The 22,853-nt window shown below is 43.7% G+C and overlaps 1 protein-coding gene across 1 annotated transcript in view; it reads right to left on the bottom strand.

The window, feature by feature from the left end:
• CERKL (ceramide kinase like) overlaps positions 1–22,853 on the bottom strand; it is a 139,874-nt gene that overhangs the window by 40,229 nt on the left and 76,792 nt on the right. Inside the window, exon 4 of the mRNA XM_040441505.1 lies at positions 10,657–10,720. Coding sequence (XP_040297439.1) covers positions 10,657–10,720 — 64 coding nt within the window. The remainder of the gene's footprint in view (positions 1–10,656; positions 10,721–22,853) is intronic.

The following is a 22,853-nucleotide window of genomic DNA, read 5'->3' as shown; positions in this document are numbered from 1 at the left end:
CGGCGGTAAACAGTGAGAAGGCCGCGGCGCTACTGGAGCGCCGCTGCCTTCTCAAAAAGCTGATCGGCGGGGGTCCCGGGTGTCGGACCCCCACCGATCAGATGCTGATGATCTATCCAGAGGATAGATCATCAGTTAAAACAAAGTGCAGAACCCCTTTAAAAATTGCTGTTCACAAGCGCAAACCATTCAACCTGAAGGAGCTGGAGCAGTTTTGCAAGGAAGAATGGGCAAAAATCCCAGTGGTAAGATGTGGCAAGCTCATAGAGACTTATCCAAAGCGACTTGGAGCTGTGATTGCCGCAAAAGGTGGCTCTACAAAGTATTGACTTTAGTGGGTGAATAGTTATGCACATTGACTTTTTCTGTTATTTTGTCCTATTTGTTGTCTGCTTCACAATAAAAAAAAATGGGCATGTTCTGTAAATTTAAAGATAATACAAATCCTCAAACAATCCATGTTAATTCCAGGTTGTGCGGCACCAAAATACTAAAAACGTCAAGGGGGGGGGGGGGGGGGGGGGGTGAATACTTTTGCAAGTCACTGTAGCTAAGACAGGATCCACCATTCACAATATGTGATTGTCAAAGCTTATCTAACCTTTTCTTGTACAATGACCTCTGCACAGGTCATCTATGCTCTAGCAAACTCTCCCATAGAAGTCAATAAGGTCCCTTCCTGTCCATTGTGTCTATGGCCCATGGGAGTGCTGTAAAGCAATTTTCTTAATGCTTTCTAAGTGCTGTTAAGAACAGCTCAGGCAAGATGGCCGCCCCCATAGTCATGTTCAGGAAAAGAAAATTAAAGATATGCATTCAGAAACTAAAAACAGATTAGAAAAAAATGATATGTGTTGCTATCAAATTTTAACGGGCAGATAACATTTTTTGTCACACATTTCCCTTAAGGGGCATAATGGGTTAATAAAAAAAAACAAAAAAAAAACATTACTTAGCTCATCAGTCCCCCAATTCTTACTGAATCCCTTGCCTGGAAATCAGCCAATGATTGGCTGCAGAGGTGACCTGCCTATCCACTGATTGGTTGAGCAGGCATCTCCAGACCTTTCCTGCATGTTTAGCTGGGACCAGGAAAACATCAAAACAGCAGCAGCAAGGGATCAGTGAGGTGGGTAATGCTGTTTTTCTTAACCCATTACACTCCTTATACAAAAAATGTAATCCCGCCAGACAACCCCTTTAAAAAACACAAGTACTATATATTCATTGCAAGTAAGCGCCAACAAATAACTAAATTATGCACAAAATGTAATTTCTGCAGATACTTTTGTTCTTTATGCAAGTTTCCACCTAATTATTATATTTTTGCCTGTTTGTTCATAGACTGTCAAGTCCTGCAAACAGACTCAGCAATATGTAAATACGAAATCATGGAAAGGCCACTATTTTAGCTGAGAGGACAAACCACATTTGCCAATTCTGCATAAAAGAAAACAATGATACACATTCTGTCTAATAAGGAACGTAATTATGGAAAAATGACTTGTAAACATATGCTCAGAAATTTGTACGTTAACATTTTTTTCCTCTTTTGGGATGCTCAGATGTTATTATAGGATTGCTTTCTGGCTTTAATTATATTAACAGCGAGTTTCACAACGACATTACATGGATGACGGGGTGGAACACGACACAACACGGACACTTCTGTCAGTCCACCTGGTAGCATATTGTCTACGTCTGACTGATTCAGTGTTATATGAAACACAAAGCATGCAACAAAAGTTATAGTAGAAAACTATAGCCACACACAGTATAAAAAAGTCTACCAAAATCATATATATACACTGCTCAAAAAAATAAAGGGAACACTTAAACAACACAATGTAACTACAAGTCAATCACACTTCTGTGAAATCAAACTGTTCACTTAGGAAGCAACACTGAGTGACAATCAATTTCACATGCTGTTGTGCAAATGGGATAGACAACAGGTGGAAATTATAGGCAATTAGCAAGACACCCCCAATAAAGGAGTGGTTCTGCCGATGGTGACCACAGACCACTTCTCAGTTCCTATGCTTCCTGGCTGATGGTTTGGTCACTTTTGAATGCTGGCGGTGCTTTCACTCTAGTGGTAGCATGAGACGGAGTCTACAACCCACACAAGTGGCTCAGGTAGTGCAGATTATCCAGGATGGCACATCAATGCGAGCTGTGGCAAGAAGGTTTGCTGTGTCTGTCAGCGTAGTGTCCAGAGCATGGAGGCGCTACAAGGAGACAGGCCAGTACATCAGGAGACGTGGAGGAGGCCGTAGGAGGGCAACAACCCAGCAGCAGAACCTCTACCTCCGCCTTTGTGCAAGGAGGAACAGGAGGAGCACTGCCAGAGCCCTGCAAAATGACCTCCAGCAGGCCACAAATGTGCATGTGTCTGCTCAAACGGTCAGAAACAGACTCCATGAGGTCCTGCTGCTGGGTTGTTGCCCTCCTACGGCCTCCTCCACGTCTCCTGATGTATTGGCCTGTCTCATGGTAGCGCCTCTATGTTCTGGACACTACGCTGACAGACACAGCAAACCTTCTTGCCACATCTCGCATTGAAGTGCCATCCTGGATAAGCTGCACTACCTGAGCCACTTGTGTGGGTTGTAGACTCAGTCTCATGCTACCACTAGAATGAAAGTACCGCCAGCATTCAAAAGTGACCAAAACATCAGCCAGGAAGCATAGGAACTGAGAAGTGGTCTGTGGTAACCACCTGCAGAACCACTCCTTTATTGGGGGTGTCTTGCTAATTGCCTATAATTTCCACCTGTTGTCTATTTCATTTGCACAACAGCATATGAAATTGAATGTCACTCAGTGTTGCTTCCTGTTGTAGGGAGGTCATACAGGCACGTGGAGGCCACACACACTACTGAGCCTCATTTTGACTTGTTTTAAGGACATTACATCAAAGTTGGATCAGCCTGTAGTGTGTTTTTCCACTTTAATTTTGAGTGTGACTCCAAATCCAGACCTCCATGGGTTGAAAAATTTGATTTCCATTTTTTAATTTTTGTGTGATTTTGTTGTCAGCACATTCAACTATGTAAAGAACAAAGTATTTCAGAAGAATATTTAATTAACTCAGATCTAGGATGTGTTATTTTTGTGTTCCCTTTATTTTTTGAGCAGTGTATATAGATAAGGCTACTTTCACACTAGCGTTCGGGTGTCCGCTCGTGCGCACCGTTTGAAGGGGCTCACGAGCGGCCCCGAACGCATCCGTCTGGCCCCAATGCATTCTCAGTGGAGGCGGATCCACTGAGAATGCATCCGCCTGCCAGCGTTCAGCCTCCGCTCAGTGAGCGGACACCTGAACGCTGCTTGCAGCGTTCGGGTGTCCGCCTGGCCGTGCGGAGGCGAGCGGATCCGTCCACACTTACAATGTAAGTCAATGGGGACGGATCCGCTTGAAGATGACACAATATGGCTCAATCTTCAAGCGGATCCGTCCCCCCTTGACTTTCAATGTAAAGTCTGAACGGATCCGCTCAGACAACTTTCACACTTAGAAAATTTTCTAAGTTTTAATGCAGACGCATCCGTTCTGAACGGATGCGAACGTCTGCATTATCGGAGCGGATCCGTCTGATGAAACATCAGACGGATCCGCTCCAAACGCTAGGGTGAAAGTAGCCTAAGCACGTGGGGAACATTTATCAAGACTGGCATTTTACACGAGGATCTTAAAGGGGCTGTCTCACTCAGCAAATAGCATTTATTATGTAGAGAACGTTAATACAAGGCATTTACTAATGTATTGTGATTGTCCATGTTGCCTCCTTCACTGGGCGGATTAATTTTCCCATCACATTATACGTGTCTCGTTTCCATGGTTACAGACCACCCTGCAATCCAGCAGTGGTGGTCGTGCTTGCAGACTATAGGAAAAAGGGCCAGACTCTCTGGTGGCCGGAAAAGTACATAGGCATGCAAGCTTAGCATATACTGTCCTGGCCACCTCGTATCTGCGCTGTAGCGGTGGTCCTAACCACTGGACACGAGCAGTGTATAAAGTGATGGTACAATAAATGAGGCCAGCAAATACGTTACTAAGTGTCTTGTATTAACTTTATTGCAACCCCTTTAACCACCTCCGGACCGCCGAACGCAGCGACGCGTCGTGGAGGTGGTTGATTCATTCCTCCTGGACGCGCCGGCGCGTCCTCTCGCGAGACTCGAGATTTCCTGTGAACGCGCGCACACAGGCGCGCGCGCTCACAGGAACGGAAGGTGAGAGAGTGGATCTCCAGCCTGCCAGCGGCGATCGTTCGCTAGCAGGCTGGAGACGTGATTTTTTTAACCCCTAACAGGTATATTAGACGCTGTTTTGATAACAGCGTCTAATATACCTGCTACCTGGTCCTCTGGTGGTCCCCTTTGTTTGGATCGACCACCAGAGGACACAGGTAGCTCAGTAATATGTTGCACCAAGCACCACTACACTACACCCCCCCCCCTGTCACTTATTAACCCCTTATTCACCCTTGATCACCCTGATCACCCCATATAGACTCCCTGATCACCCCCCTGTCATTGATCACCCCCCTGTCATTGATCACCCCCCTGTAAAGCTTCATACAGACGTCCGCATGATTTTTACGGATCCACTGATAGATGGATCGGATCCGCAAAACGCATACGGACGTCTGAATGGAGCCTTACAGGGGCGTGATCAATGACTGTGGTGATCACCCCATATAGACTCACTGATCACCCCCCTGTCATTGATTACCCCCCTGTCATTGATCACCCCCCTGTAAAGCTCCATTCAGACGTCCGCATGATTTTTACGGATCCACTGATAGATGGATCGGATCCGCAAAACGCATACGGACGTCTGAATGGAGCCTTACAGGGGCGTGATCAATGACTGTGGTGATCACCCCATATAGACTCCCTGATCACCCCCCTGTCATTGATCACCCCCCTGTCATTGATCACCCCCCTGTAAAGCTCCATTCAGATGTCCGCATGATTTTTACGGATCCACTGATAGATGGATCGGATCCGCAAAACGCATACGGACGTCTGAATGGAGCCTTACAGGGGCGTGATCAATGACTGTGGTGATCACCCCATATAGACTCCCTGATCACCCCCCTGTCATTGATCACCCCCCTGTAAAGCTCCATTCAGATGTCCGCATGATTTTTACGGATCCACTGATAGATGGATCGGATCCGCAAAACGCATACGGACGTCTGAATGGAGCCTTACAGGGGCGTGATCAATGACTGTGGTGATCACCCCATATAGACTCCCTGATCACCCCCCTGTCATTGATCACCCCCCTGTAAAGCTCCATTCAGATGTCCGCATGATTTTTACGGATCCGCTGATAGATGGATCGGATCCGCAAAATGCATACGGACGTCTGAATGGAGCCTTACAGGGGCGTGATCAATGACTGTGGTAATCACCCCATATAGACTCCCTGATCACCCCCCTGTCATTGATTACCCCCCTGTCATTGATCCCCCCCCCCCTGTCATTGATCACCCCCCCTGTCAGGCTGCATTCAGATGTCCGTATGATTTTTATGGATCCACGGATACATGGATCGGATCCGCAAAACACATACGGACATCTGAATGGAGCCTTATAGGGGGGTGATCAATGACAGGGGGGTGATCACCCCATATAGACTCCCTGATCACCCCCCTGTCATTGATCACCCCCCTGTCATTGATCACCCCTCTGTAAGGCTCCATTCAGACATTTTTTTGGCCCAAGTTAGCGGAAATTATTATTTTTTTCTTACAAAGTCTCATATTCCACTAACTTGTGTCAAAAAATTTAATCTCACATGAACTCACCATACCCCTCACGGAATCCAAATGCGTAAAAATTTTTAGACATTTATATTCCAGACTTCTTCTCACGCTTTAGGGCCCCTAGAATGCTAGGGCAGTATAAATACCCCACATGTGACCCCATTTCGGAAAGAAGACACCCCCAGGTATTCCGTGAGGGGCATATTGAGTCCATGAAAGATTGAAATTTTTGTCCCAAGTTAGCGGAAAGGGAGACTTTGTGAGAAAAAAATAAATAAAATCAATTTCCGCTAACTTGTGCCAAAAAAAAAATAATTCTATGAACTCGCCATGCCCCTCATTGAATACCTTGGGGTGTCTTCTTTCCAAAATGGGGTCACATGTGGGGTATTTATACTGCCCTGGCATTCTAGGGGCCCTAAAGCGTGAGAAGAAGTCTGGGATCCAAATGTCTAAAAATGCCCTCATAAAAGGAATGTGGGCCCCTTTACGCATCTAGGCTGCAAAAAAGTGTCACACATCTGGTATCGCCGTAATCAGGAGAAGTTGGGGAATGTGTTTTGGGGTGTCATTTTACATATACCCATGCTGGGTGAGAGAAATATCTTGGCAAAAGACAACTTTTCCCATTTTTTTTATACAAAGTTGGCATTTGACCAAGATATTTATCTCACCCAGCATAGGTATATGTAAAATGACACCCCAAAACACATTCCCCAACTTCTCCTGAGTACGGCGATACCACATGTGTGGCACTTTTTTGCAGCCTAGGTGGGCAAGGGGGGCCCACATTCCAAAGAGCACCTTTCGGATTTCACAGGTCATTTACCTACTTACCACAGATTAGGGCCCCTGGAAAATGCCAGGGCAGTATAACTACCCCACAAGTGACCCCATTTTGGAAAGAGGACACCCCAAGGTATTCCGTGAGGGGCATAGCGAGTTCCTAGAATTTTTTATTTTTTGTCACAAGTTAGTGGAAAATGATGATTTTTTATTTTTATTTTCCTTACAAAGTCTCATATTCCACTAACTTGTGACAAAAAATAAAAACTTCCATGAACTCACTATGCCCATCAGCGAATACCATGGGGTGTCTTCTTTCCAAAATGGGGTCACTTGTGGGGTAGTTATACAGCCCTGGCATTCTAGGGGCCCAAAGGTGTGGTAAGGAGTTTGAAATCAAATTCAGAAAAAAATGACTGGTGAAATCCGAAAGGTGCTCTTTGGAATGTGGGCCCCTTTGCCCACCTAGGCTGCAAAAAAGTGTCACACATGTGGTATCTCCGTATTCAGGAGAAGTTGGGGAATGTGTTTTGGGGTGTCATTTTACATATACCCATGCTGGGTGAGAGAAATATCTTGGCAAAAGACAACTTTTCCCATTTTTTTATACAAAGTTGGCATTTGACCAAGATATTTATCTCACCCAGCATGGGTATATGTAAAATGACACCCCAAAACACATTCCCCAACTTCTCCTGAATACGGAGATACCACATGTGTGACACTTTTTTGCAGCCTAGGTGGGCAAAGGGGCCCACATTCCAAAGAGCACCTTTCGGATTTCACTGGCCATTTTTTACAGAATTTGATTTCAAACTCCTTACCACACATTTGGGCCCCTAGAATGCCAGGGCAGTATAACTACCCCACAAGTGACCCCATTTTGGAAAGAAGACACCCCAAGGTATTCCGTGAGGGGCATGGCGAGTTCCTAGAATTTTTTATTTTTTGTCACAAGTTAGTGGAAAATGATGAGTTTTTTATTAATTTTTTTCCTTACAAAGTCTCATATTCCACTAACTTGTGACAAAAAATAAAAACTTCTATGAACTCACTATGCCCATCAGCGAATACCTTGGGGTGTCTTCTTTCCAAAATGGGGTCACTTGTGGGGTAGTTATACTGCCCTGGCATTCTAGGGGCCCAAAGGTGTGGTAAGGAGTTTGAAATCAAATTCAGTAAAAAATGACTGGTGAAATCCGAAAGGTGCTCTTTGGAATGTGGGCCCCTTTGCCCACCTAGGCTGAAAAAAAGTGTCACACATGTGGTATCTCCGTATTCAGGAGAAGTTGGGGAATGTGTTTTGGGGTGTCATTTTACATATACCCATGCTGGGCGAGAGAAATATCTTGGCAAAAGACAACTTTTCCCATTTTTTTATACAAAGTTGGCATTTGACCAAGATATTTATCTCACCCAGCATGGGTATATGTAAAATGACACCCCAAAACACATTGCCCAACTTCTCCTGAATACGGAGATACCACGTGTGACACTTTTTTGCAGCCTAGGTGGGCAAAGGGGCCCACATTCCAAAGAGCACCTTTCGGATTTCACTGGCCATTTTTTACAGAATTTGATTTCAAACTCCTTACCACACATTTGGGCCCCTAGAATGCCAGGGCAGTATAACTACCCCACAAGTGACCCCATTTTGGAAAGAAGACACCCAAAGGTATTCACTGATGGGCATAGTGAGTTCATAGAACTTTTTATTTTTTGTCACAAGTTAGTGGAATATGAGACTTTGTAAGAAAAAAAAAAAAAATCATCATTTTCCGCTAACTTGTGACAAAAAATAAAAAGTTCTATGAACTCACTATGCCCATCAGCGAATACCTTAGGGTGTCTACTTTCCGAAATGGGGTCATTTGTGGGGTGTTTGTACTGTCTGGCCATTGTAGAACCTCAGGAAACATGACAGGTGCTCAGAAAGTCAGAGCTGCTTCAAAAAGCGGAAATTCACATTTTTGTACCATAGTTTGTAAACGCTATAACTTTTACCCAAACCATTTTTTTTTACCCAAACATTTTTTTTTTATCAAAGACATGTAGAACAATAAATTTAGAGCAAAATTTATATATGGATGTCGTTTTTTTTTGCAAAATTTTACAACTGAAAGTGAAAAATGTCATTTTTTTGCAAAAAAATCGTTAAATTTCGATTAATAACAAAAAAAGTAAAAATGTCATCAGCAATGAAATACCACCAAATGAAAGCTCTATTAGTGAGAAGAAAAGGAGGTAAAATTCATTTGGGTGGTAAGTTGCATGACCGAGTAATAAACGGTGAAAGTAGTGTAGTGCAGAAGTGTAAAAAGTGGCCTGGTCTTTCAGGGTGTTTAAGCCACAGGGGCTGAGGTGGTTAATCTCTCCCCCACCACCTTTACTAAGAGGCACCTGCCTCTTAATACTTGTTGCGCATCTGTTCAGGTACATGCACCAAAGTGGAGATTTAGACCAGCAAGGTAGCTGGTGTAGAGCTTTGCTATAATCTATGACAGTTTCCTGGCATAGATTACAATAAAGGTGACAGGCCGTCTACTTCGGCCCCTCACCGCTCGCTACTTTGAAAAATAAGATGCCATTGAGAAACCCTGGCGTCTCCTCCTTCCTGTACCGATGCTCAGTATTAACATACTGAGCGGGAAAACTGCAGGGGGGCACAGTGGGGCGTAGGAGCGCTATTTGAATAAAAACAGGCAGGGTGGCAGCATCAGCGGGTGTACCCCGCAAGGAAAGGTATTTATCTAAACAAAAAAATATATGAAAATGGGTTTTGTACAATAGACAACCCCATAAAAAAAATAAAAACTCTTACACTCCCAAAACTATCATATTTTATAATGCTGGCATCTACTCTTCACACAACCATCCTCCAAGAGAAATCTTAAAGGTTTGATGTACTGACACCCTGCTTCCGGCCACTATAGTGCAATGACTCCTACAGCAAGGAAGTGCGGGGTTCCTACAGGGGCTTTTAATATGGTACAGTTTTTGCACAATACAGAACAACTCAATTTAAAGCCTTAAATGGTTAGGACAAACTTTTTAAGACTGGATGTTCCTAGAAAAGAAGGTGATCTGCAGGAAAACAGCATAATAGAACTACTCTATTTACCGTAGCTTTCGGAGCACCCACTGAAATTAGACCCATCTCTCCAGTATGTAAAGATCTTAACGACTATGCACACCTTTAGGGACAATTTTTTTAATCATTGCATTTTACCAATTTGGGGCTAAAAAAAATCATTTTTTCAGTTGGTCTTTATTAACAATATTGAGCCGTTCTGTCACAATGGGTTAACTGTTTTTCTAGCTGTCTGCATCCTAATTTCAGTTTCACTTTGTGCCTAATAACCCTTATCTGTAAATTACTAAGAGGTCATAAACACATATTTAACCCCTTAGGGACTTAGGACGTACCGGTACGCCATGTTTGCCGAGTCCTTAAGGTGAAATAGGGCTGAGTCCTTAAGGGGTTTAGGCACATTCTTATCAGTAAGATAAGGATTGAGCTTTAATGAGTGTTTATAATGTCAGAGAGCAGGGATAAGGAGCCTGTCTGCTTCCCAAATGACGAAAAAGTGAGAAAATCCACAGGCTGCTACTACAGCATCTCAGCTACGTACAGGATTCTATATTTTTAATAAAGACCAATTGAGACTGTGCCACCTCTACAAGAGAGAAAACTCACCACTACCTCTTTAAACATCTGATCGGCGGGAGTGGTGGGAGTCGGAACCCCACTGATCTGACATTGATGACCTATCCTATCGGACAGGCATTCCGGTGGCATTCTGAGAACTCTGGCAGGATGTTCTCTGCTGGAACATTTTAGCGCTAGTGTCAAACTAGCCTAACTATAGTAATTCTGTTTTGGCAACTCTGCTGTAATTTTATACTTTTTTTTTTTTTAACAATTCTAATTTTATTGAATTTTAAAAACATAACGGACATGTATACAATGTTCAGTGCTCTCAACATAGTACAATGGGTTACAATTTTATACTTTTTAACTCGCTTTCTTACACTCTACAGTCGCTATATCTACTACAATTTATTTAGTACCTAAGTAACATACCCGTCATACTCCTGGAGTTCACATTCTGTAAGTAACGCAAGGGCATGTCCTTTATAATTAGTTTCTATAAAGACAGAAAATAAGACAATATTGAGATGTATTTGTACACCGTTCTAACATATGTCATAACTGTGAATGTAATTCATGGTTTTGTAAAATGTCAACATCTTAAAGGGAACCTGTCACGTTGAACATGGTGTCTGATCTGCAGGCCGCTTGTTATAGAGCACACCGATATACAGTTTTATGGGAAAAGCTTCAATATACTTTTAATTTATTAATTTAAATTACTGACCACTCTGTACTTAGGAGTCCATTACTACTCAGTGATTGACAGATTTCCTAATAGAAGTGCAGTAATAGTAATAGCTGTTAACCACTATTAAGCCCAGAATGACCAGAGGGTTAGATTACAGGTTTTACCGAATCATTATCCACAAGTCTATATATTAATCTGCTCAGCTCTTCCTGCTCTATAACGTGCTGCCCACAGATCGGACTGTATGTTCAACATGACAGTTCCCTTTAAAAGAATTTTAAAATACGTCAAATGATTCCAACATCTGCAAGTCACATTGAAAAAATTTGCAAGCCTTCCTGACAAGATTGGTTTAGTACACGATAAGCACTGGAGCATCTATAATTATACAATGTAGTCTTCTTCTGTTGTTCCCCCTAAAAAGTTAACAAAATGGGTTTTGTACATTAGACAACCCCATAAAAAGCAACTCTTAGACTCTGAACCTATTCTATTTTAGAATATAAATTATTATTCCCCTTACAAATTTCTGAATAAACTGACATCTTGGGCCCAGATTTACTAATCCTGTAGAAGGCATAAGCTAAGACGGGCCGTCTATACCTGCACTGTATCTATCACAGGGGCTCAGGCAGGGATGGACACTTTTCTCTGACTTTATACCAACTATTGGCTGTCTTACTTCGAGACATTTTTATGCCAGAATTGGAGAAAAATGGAGCATCTTAGGCCTGCCCCCTTCCCTGTGAAGCCCCACCCCTTCCTGCTAAGCCCCACCCATGGAAAGCATGTCGGTAAAAGTGTAGAAACCCTAGATACGCACACTGAACCGCTTTTTTTTTTTTTTACAGACATATTAGCAAATCTGGGCCTGGGTGTTACCATTTCCCTTGTCAAAGGGGTGTGCCCTTCCAGACTGTGTAGGGACATGTCCATTTGACAGGAGGAATGATGACACTCAGTGGTCAATTTATTAGCAAATTTCTTGAAGGTTTAACCAAGGAACAGCACAACAAAGAGTTATAGGAAAATATTATCCAGAATTGGTATTTTGAAGGGAATACACTTATTTACTATAATAGACATGTCTGGGGAGGAGACAGGACCTTTTTACATTAATAACATGAGTTCCATATTTGTATTAAGCATGTAGTAGTCTTAGCTATATAATTTAGTAATATGTGGGGAGGCCATGTACTGATCTCATGGATTCAGGCCACCAGGGGTGACATGTGGATGGTAAAAAGCATATAGACTCCCTTCCTGTTAGTCTTTTTAGCTACATGTACTAGGGCATGAAATGTAATAATAAAATCGGGGGCACGTGACCACCATCCATGGCAGAAGTTTACATGACTTGAATGAAATGCCTTGAAGACACTGGTGGACACACAGAGCCAGAATCCAGCATCAGGGTGCAGGTAAGTATGCTTCCCTTGACAAGAACCACTAGGTGGGACGTGGAGTTAGTTCAAAAACATGTGGGAGCTGGACAACTCCTTTAAAGGAGGTCATCCAAGTCTAAAAATGTCCCCCACAATGATCCTTTAGATCATACTTACACCGATCCCTGGCACCTGTGTCACTCTGGATTCCCGCAAGGCCACCGCTGGATCTACCCAGTGACAGGCGGTGCAGCCAATATAGGCCATGACTGTGACCAGCCTCCCTAGCATCACGGGGGACATCAGCCATAATGCTAGAGAGGCTAGTCACGGTCATGGCCTGGTATGATCTATAGGAGGGGCCCGGGCATTGTTGGGGGCTGTTATGCTTCGGTGTGGGAGGGAAATACTACACCAAGCATAGGAGGGAAGGGGGGAATAGGAAATCAGGTCTGAGAACTAGGGAAGGAAGATGGACACCTCCTAGTGAAAACCCTAACCAAAATCCTGACTGACTACCAGTATGAACAGACCCCAAAGATAGGTGAGTTCATACACAGGAATACCTAAAGTCCTATCAAGCCCTATAAGACCCTGGTACTAATGGCAGGGACGAGACTACCTGTTCCTCCAAAAGAAAGGACGAACAGGAGTCTCCTTCAGGCCTAATACAAACAATAGGGAAATGCAACACACAGAACCCAAACAAAATACAAAAGGGAAAGGAAAGACTTGACTTCAAAGGAACAATGGAAGCACCAGGAACGCAGCCGAGATACAACCATCTATCCAAGGTTACAAACAGAAGCTATAAACCGCACAGCATTGTTGGAGAAGCAACTATAAATAGAGAAGGTAAAATGACCACAATAGCCACACCTGGGGAAAGAAGGTGTGGCAAGCACCAGAAACAAAACAGACATCATTTGATCCAAACGGAAAACATGTCAGATCAAACCACGTGTTGCCAGTCTCACCGATCTCCTGCCACCTGTCACGGGAACGTCCGTGACAGGGGCATTTTTAGAATTGGATAACCCCTTTAAGGGAGTACAATTTGGGCAATCTATGTGTTAAAACGGTTCATTGACAATTAGCAGATTACAAAGTGGGACCCCCAATGATCAGCTGGAATTGTGGGGAAACCTGCACTAAGTGTTCAATTTCCCTACAGCACCATCACAGGGGAGGTGAAGTATTGCATTCTACTTATTCATATAAAGAAGTTGCATATAATGCAGGACAGAACAGGTTCTCCAGGGTGAGAGATATTTTTTGTAAAAGAAGGAGATCCTGAACAGAGGATCTCCCTCTATTAACTCAGAATTCTCTAATGAGGAATATGAAAATGTATTTTCCAGACTGGACAATCCTTAAATGGAGTTGCCTTCCAAATCATGCTTTCCCAGTCCCTTACTGATCTTTCTTCACTCAGCTCCAATCAAATTGACCAGATGTGGTGAGTCAGCCTCATGGATGTCACCAGAGATTAGCTGTATCATTCATGTGTCAATATGACAGGTCAGTGCTGAAATTGGATAACCAGAGAACCAACTCATCTGTTAGACAACTACTCCAATGAGACTTCAAAGGCAAAATTACAGACATTCTGCAAAGCCACAGTGTTACAGTCAGCAGAGTGACCACAACCATAGCTATCCAGATTCTGCTGCAGGTGAGGAACTACGGCTCAGACAACCATCATCTAGATCACAGCCAGACCAGGCCAACTAAAAAAAAGCCTGCATTACACAGGGGGCACCTAGAGTGCCAGCTCTTAGCTGTTAGCCAGAAGTTCACAAGATCAGCAAGATAGAATACCAGAGGTATCATCATCTGTAACTTTACCAGCCACCATACTTCATCATCTGGGGAGACAAATTGGACTATGTATAAACTACTGCTGGATGTACTTCTATTTTGCACATCATGACATAATCATCTCATCAGGGCCACTAACACTCCTTTACTCTGCACTGGCTACTCAGGGGCTTTCTAGCCATTACTGAAAGCAGCGTCACTCACTCTGGATCTTCTACCCCGACTTACATTTATGTGCTTAAACCGATGAAAAGGCCACTAGACGGGATGAAACTTCATTCCCTAATTTATTGGGTTTGCTGGGCATTTTGTCTTGTTACAGTATGGTGCTAAACTGTGCAGGTAACCCCTTTTACATAGCACTTGCCTTCCCTCACTCCCCTGATGCGGACCCTTCTCTTCCTGTTCAGCTGTGTTGACTATAATGCAGCCGAACAGGAAAAGAAGTGGCCACATCCGGTTGGGACCTGGGCAGAAGTGGCCACAGCATGCGTCAGTGCAGAGGAGACCGCGGCATCGGGGGAGCAAGGGAGGATAAGTGCTATGTGAACGGACTTCCCTCCACAGGTTATCACCATACGGTAATTAGATAAAATGCCCAGAGAACCCCTTTAATCATTTGTCAAATGGGCATTATTTAAGCAACTGTCTGGCAGTGCTATTTGGACACTTTATTATTATGTTATTTGATTACTTTATGACTGTATTAGGTTGCTTTCACAAATGGATAATCAAAAACGCTTTCATCTAGATAATACAACCCGCAGAATCCGTTATGAACGAATCCGGTTGTATTATCTTTAAAATAGCCATGATGGATCCGTTTTCTACTTAGTCTGAGAAAATGGATCCGGCACCACTGACTTAGGCCTCATGCACACGACCGTTGTTGTGTTCTGTTCCGCAAAATGGGGTTCCGTTGTTCCGTGATCCGTTTCCGTGTGTCTTCCTTTATTTTTGGAGGATCACCAGACATGAAGGAAAGTAAAAAAAAGTCTAAGTCAAGTTTGCCATGCAAATGATAGGAATAAAACAGACGCGGATGACAATCTTGTGTGCCTCCGCGTTTTTTCACGGTCCCATTGACTTGAATGGGGCCGCGAACCGTTTTCCGTGAAAACAATAGGACAGGTTATATTTTTTTGACGGACTGGAACCACGGATCACGGACGACAAACGGTGCATTAGCCGAGTTTTCAACGGACCTATTGAAAGTCAATGGGTCTGCAGAAAATCACGAAAAATGGAACAACGGACACAGAATAAAACAACGGTCGTGTGCATGAGGCCTTACATTGTGTTTCATGACAGATCTGTCTTGCTCCGCATCCCATGCCGGACAAAAAAACGTTGCTTGCAGCGTTTTTATGTCCGGCATGGGAACGCAACCAAACAGAATGGAATGCATTCTGGTGCACTCCGTTCCCTTCAGTTCAGTTTTGTCCCTATTGACAATGAATGGGGACAAAACAGAAGCGTTTTTTCTCTGGTATTGAGATCCTCTGCTGGATCTGAATACCGGAAAGGAAAAACGCGGATGTGAAAGTAGCTTTATTTGGTCAGCACGTGGTAAATGATGACGGGGGAAATCATTAGATGGTTCTGAACCGGGTCCCAACCAACATTACCCTTCTCTTTATAAAGTAGTAAAAAAGTAACAGAAAGAAATCTCTGCCTCAGGTAAGATGATTAACATAATAAATACAATAAATGATATACTAATGATTAGAAAACATTAGAAATTGAAAGGTCAGAAATTAACAATGATCAGCATTATTTAGAACCCTGGCAAAAAGCAGATACACTCAAATAAGAAATATTTAAAAAAGCCAAATACCAGTAACAATGCAACAAAGCTCAAAAAGAAGGGTGGCACGACAACATACCAGAATACATACCCTCTAGAGGAAATGAATCTGTCACTCCACATTGTCATCTTAGCCTCTCGTGATGCCCTGTGCAGCATCTAAAATGCCAGAGCAAAACCGAAAAGCCAAGCTGCAGATGGCAGAGAGAAGCGCAACCACGTTTAGCATTTTCTAGGGCAGCAATGCCAGAAGAGACTCCACAGCTGTAACCAACCATCAAAGATTCCTCTTGACTGACATGACACTTACAGATGGATGTTTTGTGTAAGAATGTGCATCGTTACATGCAAGATTACATCAATCTTTCATGGTTGTCTGTTTTTGGTTGAGGTCTGGTATAAGAATGGGTTACGGGGCGCTTTGGTATTCTAGACGGGGTGATATGGTAATTTGACTTGAAAAATGAAGAAAAATTATAATAAAACTGGGATAGGTCGTTAATGACAATTAGACATTTTATAGTAAAACAGCTTCAAAACTCATACCTATTAATATTTACTCATTTGTATCTGTTTTGCCTAAATTTGGTGGGGATTTTAAAACATTTACGGACAGGGCAGATAATATAATTTTATAGAATTTTTTTCACTTAAGCTAGTTTCACACTATAGTCAGACATCTTAATCTATCTCCGGCAGGCTGTTCCAGTAGGGAGCAGCATGTCGGAGGTGTCTGGAACCGGTAATGCCGGGCGTTACCTGATACCCGCCGGCCCATTTACTATAATGGGGACCGATGGAGATCCAGCCGCAAACCGACAAACATGCCAAGAATCGTCCAGACTAAAATAGGGCCAGAAAGCAAGGCGGCAGCAGAGAGATCCTGCAGATCTAAAAGCGCTAGTGTAAAACTAGCCTTACTTTATATAGTGACAACATATTCCGCAGCGCTTCACAGACATTATCATCATTTGCTGTCCCCAATGGGGCTCACAATCTAGATTCCCTATCAGGATGTCTTTGGAGTGCAGATGTTGTCCTTGGTTGGATTGGGACCTAGGACCTCAGCGCTGCAAGTCCAGTATACATAGTATAGTGATAAAGATTATCCAGTGAGGGTCTGTGATCAACACAGAGGTCAAACAAATTGAAAATGCCTGTGTCACGCCGCCGGATAGGAAGGGAGTAGGTGCACCCACTGTCTGCCACCCACGCCTCTGTCCCTACCTACTTGCACTTGCCCGTCCTAGGTAACAGAGCGCAACTGGGCGGCGGTCCCTGACCTCAATAAGTGCGAAGAGACAGAGATGGAATAGCGGGCGGAGCGGTGACACAGTAAAAGACCAAGCTATGCCAATAGGGCGGCCGGCAAGGCCGGGGTTCCAACACAGAGGTAGAGTCTACACAGGGAGAAACAACAAGACGAGTCCGAATGCAAGCCAAAGGGTCAAAAACCAGGAGGTAGCATCAGTTCACAGGAGTGGACAAAGACAGGTCAGGTCACAAGCTGAAGGTCAAGCCAAAAGGTCACGTCAGGAACTAGGAGCAGGCAGTAGCGGGTCAAAAAACAGGCACGGGTCAATATCCACATTAGTGCAGGGAACACGATAGCAATAGCCTTAAGACACTTAATCACAGGCAACCTGTGGCCAGCAGGTTGCCTGTTTATATACTGAATGGCAGGGGTCATGTGACGTGCCCAGTGCCACATGACCTCCCACCATGACTGCAGCCGACTGCCAAGTGCCCAGCTCGGCGCTCAGCCCCCTGCCCATCACCATGGGAATGGGGGACGCCGGCTGCACAAAGAGGAAGCGTGCGGCCGGGCGCGCTCCACCCCCCATTACCCCAGCAATAAGGACGCCGAGCCGCTCCCCGCTCGGCGCCACAGCAGGACGCGGAGTGCGAGCCTGCCTCCGTGTTCGGTGCAGGAGAGGCGAAGGTTCAGAGTGCTGTAAAAAATAAAATTAAAATAAATCATACTCGCTTCACCGGCAGGGGATAGTATGATTTATTTATTTATTTTTTACAGCGTTTTGGTCCTTTTTTTCAATATTTGTTCTGGGTCAGACAACCCCTTTAAAAGGGTTTTCCAAGATTTTTTTTTTACTGATGACCTATCCTCTGGATAGGTCATCGGTATCTGATCGGTGGCGGTCCGACACCTGGGACCACCGCAATCAGCTGTTTTGAGAAGGCAGCGGCACCACAGCCTTCTTGCAGCTCACCAAGCACAGCGCCGTACATTGTATAGCAGATGTGCTTGGTATTGCAGCTCAGCCTCATTCACTTAAATGGGGCTGAGCTGTGCCTAGGCCATGTGACTGATGAACGTCACCGGCTTCTCCAACAGCTGATCGGCAGGGGTCCCGGGTGTCGGACCCCAACCAATGACCTATCCTGAGCTTACCATGGAGCCAACTTTTGCGCGTGAGAAGAATTGTCTCAGACGACAATGACTTCTCTAAAAGAACAGATGAGATGTGTAGCAAATTTATAGAAAGAGGTTACCCTAGGAAACTTCTGAGGAGAACACGGGAGAAGGTTATGTTGATTGATAGGGAGTCCACGCTCGACCGATCATCTCGCAATGTATCTGTATATGGACAGGATAGTGGAGATATTGCCAGGATTTTGAGGAAGGATTGGCATATTTTGCAGAAGGGATTGCCTGAGATTAAAGAATTTTAGGTTCCTCCAATGATGGCATACAAAAGAAATACTAATCTACATGATAAATTGGTTAAGCTGTTGGAGAGCCACGTGAGAGTGGACAAATCTATTTGGCCCCTAGGAAGAACGGCAATTTTCCATGTCTGTCCTGTTGCAATTGCAGCAGTATTATGAAAGGGGATATGTTTTTGCATCCATATAGTGGCAAAAAATACTGAATTAATGGATTTTTCACTTGTAGATCGAAATACGTTGTGTATATGATCCAATGTCCCTGTAGTCTCATATATGTGGGCGAGCCCACGATGGAGATCAGGGAACAGATCAATAAGCGCGAGAGCACAATTAGGAAGAAGATGCTGGATAAACCAGTGGCGAGGCATTTCGTCGAGCGTGGACACTCTATCAATCAACTTCGGTTCCGGGTAATAGATGCAGTGGGGACACTCACAAGAGGGGGTGATAAGGACAAAAAGGAAAAAAGAACTTAAATGGATATACACTCTAAGATCATTGCAGCCTTATGGACTCAATTTGGAGTTCAATGTTGCAGGGATCGATTAGAGTACTCCTCTATATACACATGTATAGATTTTATACGATTTTGTATGTACATGTAATAATTGATTTTAATGTGTATTACTGTAATTGCCCCCTGAGATTCACATTGTGTTGGTTTTCACTTACTGTACTTCATGACATTTGTTTTTAAATCTATAGTAGCTGATCGCACCATAGTGTGCCACAAGGGTCGCTCCAGCTGTGATTACTATACGGATTGTGCGTTATTTTCCCATCTTTTTCCCTCCTTTGAGGGATCTGATTGCACTTAGTAACTAGTGGGTGCTGTGTCCTAGGCAACATGATGCGGCGTGACGTCAGGCGAGTGGGAGGAACGAGCTGTTTGCAACACACAGGTCAGATGACCACGATGACGTCTGGTGATGCGGAGGCATGAACATGTGATTGCGAACGAGATCTCGCTGATTCCCGCGATGCTAGACGCGCGCGTGATTTTGCCATGTGCACACAGGACGCTTTGCAGCCAGACATGCGCAGTAGCGCTTGATGGACGCCAACATGCAGCTGGAATGTATTGTGACATGATTACTCCTTGGAGGTAAGAACTCAGGTGCGATCATCTACTATGCAAAGCAAACATTGGGATTTCTGCCCAATGGGATGTCTTTGCTTGGGCAATAGGTATCTACCCACACACTGATGATTGGAGTGGATTGTTGGAGGCGGTATAAGTATTTTACTATTTATATGTGGAATTAACGGATGTACATTGTATGCTTGACAAAGGCTGAGGACAGCCGAAACGTTGCATTGCCTGTTTGCACATATGCTTTGAAATACCACAATAAAGGAGATCGTTGGAGATGCTGCTGTAACACCTTTTTCTTCAATTGTTCTGTGTCCACGTGGGATCCGTGGTGTTGGATACAGATGTTGCATTCCACATAAAAGCTCTGGGATACCGTTGTGTGCTGCTTCTACTTAGGCCTCATGCACACGACCGTGACGTTTTTTGCGGTCCGCAAACCGGGGATCCGCAAAAAACGGAAGCCTGCCTGTGTGCCTTCCGCAATTAGCGGAACGGACCTGGCGGCCGTCAATATAATGCCTATTCTTGTCCGCAAAGCGCGGGCAAGAATAGGACATGTTATATTTTTTTAGCGGGGCTGCGGAACGGAGCAACCTATGCGGACAGCACACGGAGTGCTGTCCGCATCTTTTGCGGCCCCATTGAAGTGAATGGGTCCGCCACCGAGCCGCCAAAACGGCGGCTCGGATGCGGACCCAAACAACGGTCGTGTGCATGAGGCCTTACCTTGATTTACTATCCTGAGGAGAGGTCATCAGTACTAACATCTCAGAAAACTCCTTTAAGCCATACCAATTGCCAAAATGAAAACGAAAAATTGTGTCTCAGTTATCAAAAATGTTTTAACTTTCCAGTATGTTTTAGTAAATTAAAGCAATCATCTAAATGATTACTATGGGCAACTTCCAGAGAGAAAAAGAGTCCTTATCGTCCATAGAGTGGAAACTTCATGGAAAACGAAAGTTATAAGTTTAAGAGGTATTCACATGTATAATGTTAGGGCATATCGCTAGAATATACCATAATATTATGATTGGGGGGGGGGGCAATTGTGAACGGGGCTGAATGGCCACTTCCTGCACAGTGGGGAAAAGAAGTGTCACAGAGCAGGTAAAAACGGAGGTTGTAATCCCCCCCCCTCCAAATTAACAAAAATACCAGGAGCAAAATACTCTTTTGTGTCTTCACATTTTCCATAGACTTTCATCTAACAACTGGAGCTGATGTTTTTACCGCAAAAACCACAGGAACAAAAACACCACAAAAAACAAAACACAAATGTGAAGAAAAACACCACTAAAAAAATAACACGTGAAAGCACCCTTAACCCATCTCTTAGGCCTATTGCACACGACCGTATGGATTTTTCAGTGTTTTGCGATCCGTTTTTCACGGATCCGTTGTTCCGTTTTTTGTTTCCGTTGTATTTCCGTTTCTTTTCCGTTCCGTTTTTCCGTATGGCATATACAGTATACAGTAATTACATAGATAAAATTGGGCTGGGCATAACATTTTCAATAGATGGTTCAGCAAAAAACGGAACGGAAACGGAATACATACGGATGCATTTCCGTATGTGTTCCGTTTTTTTGCGGACCCATTGACTTGAATGGAGCCACGGACTGTGATTTGCGGGCAATAATAGGACATGTTCTATGTTAAAACGGAACGGAAAAACGGAAATACGGAAACGGAATGCATACGGAGTACATTCCGTTTTTTTTGCGGAACCATTGAAATGAATGGTTCCGTATACGGAACGCAAAAAACGTCCAGTAAACGGAAAAAAAAAACGTCCGTGTGCAATAGGCCTTACAGAATGTTTTGAAAGATGGGGCCCATTTTCTTTAATTCTAAATGTACTGAAGACTTCCTAAACCTATGAGGAGGTGTAATAAATGACTGCTTCTATTATTAATTTAAAAAATCCAAATAAAAAAAGCCAAATCTATGAGGACAACGTAATCTCTATCCACAGGATCGGGGATAAGTGTCTGATCAGTGGGGGTCTGACTGCTGACCCCCTGCTGATTACGAGACAAGGGGCCCCTGTTCCGCATCTCTGCCCCTCCATTCAACTCTATGGGACTGCCGGTGACAAGAGCTTGGCTATCTCCAGCAGTTCCATAGAGCTGAATGAAGTGACAGCGCTCACTAATGAAGCCGAGTTCAGCTTCGTATTTTGATACAGTAATTTATGGAAATAAACCAAGTGACACGTGATAGAGGCGAGACGAAGTAATTCGCGCAATATTTGCTGAATCTTCGGCACTACCTCCGGGAAGGCCATACATTTTACAGTAGGACGAAGCCCATATTATGAACAAAGTTTTTTTTATAAGAATTGGGTTCAGATACAGCAATCTGAATCTGATTCGCTCAACCCTAGTGTGAATGAGAGCTAAAGGACTGTATCTGCCGATGTATTGTTACTTATAGCGTCAGCTTTTCTACATTACACAGAAAAACTATTCCCGTAAAACCCCTTTAAGGCATAATCTTGTTAGTTGTAGCATTAGCAGACTTTGTAGTGGCCTCTGCTTGATGTGGCCACCAGGTGTCACAGTCAGAAAATGAAACCTGTGATGTACAGAGCTTAACGGACAAAGTGGATTGTAATAGACAAGTAAGAAAACCAGTCAAATCAGTCAATAGTATGTAGGTAAAAAGAAATGTAATCTTCGGAAGATGAGAATGTGTTATAACATTTGAACGGGACTGTGTAGGAAATTACAACTCTGCAGAGAACGGGGAATAGGGAGCTGCATACGAGACAAATCTGACTCCTAAAGCAATGTACTAAGAAAATGAACTTATGTCAAGAAGACTTCAAGAAAAAAAACGTGAGACTAATTGATAAATTGAACAATAGCACACAGTTTGGCTAAAGGGCTACAGGGTGAAAAGATCCACTTTAAAAAGGATATAGAACATGAGTAGATGCATGGAATAAGGGGCACATTTATTTACTAACCGTTGAGCCGCCATCTGTGTCTGAAATACACCTAATTTAGGCGTATTTCAGCTTAGTAAATGACCGCCTATGTATTCTATAGTTTCTTACAGATAATTAAATTACTTAAAGAGAATCTGTCAGCAGTTTTGACTATGCTAAACTGCTGCCAGCACCATGTAGGGGCT

Source organism: Bufo bufo, chromosome 7, assembly GCF_905171765.1.
Source record: "Bufo bufo chromosome 7, aBufBuf1.1, whole genome shotgun sequence".
NCBI lineage: Eukaryota > Metazoa > Chordata > Amphibia > Anura > Bufonidae > Bufo > Bufo bufo.
This window is presented reverse-complemented; position numbering and strand designations above follow the sequence as displayed.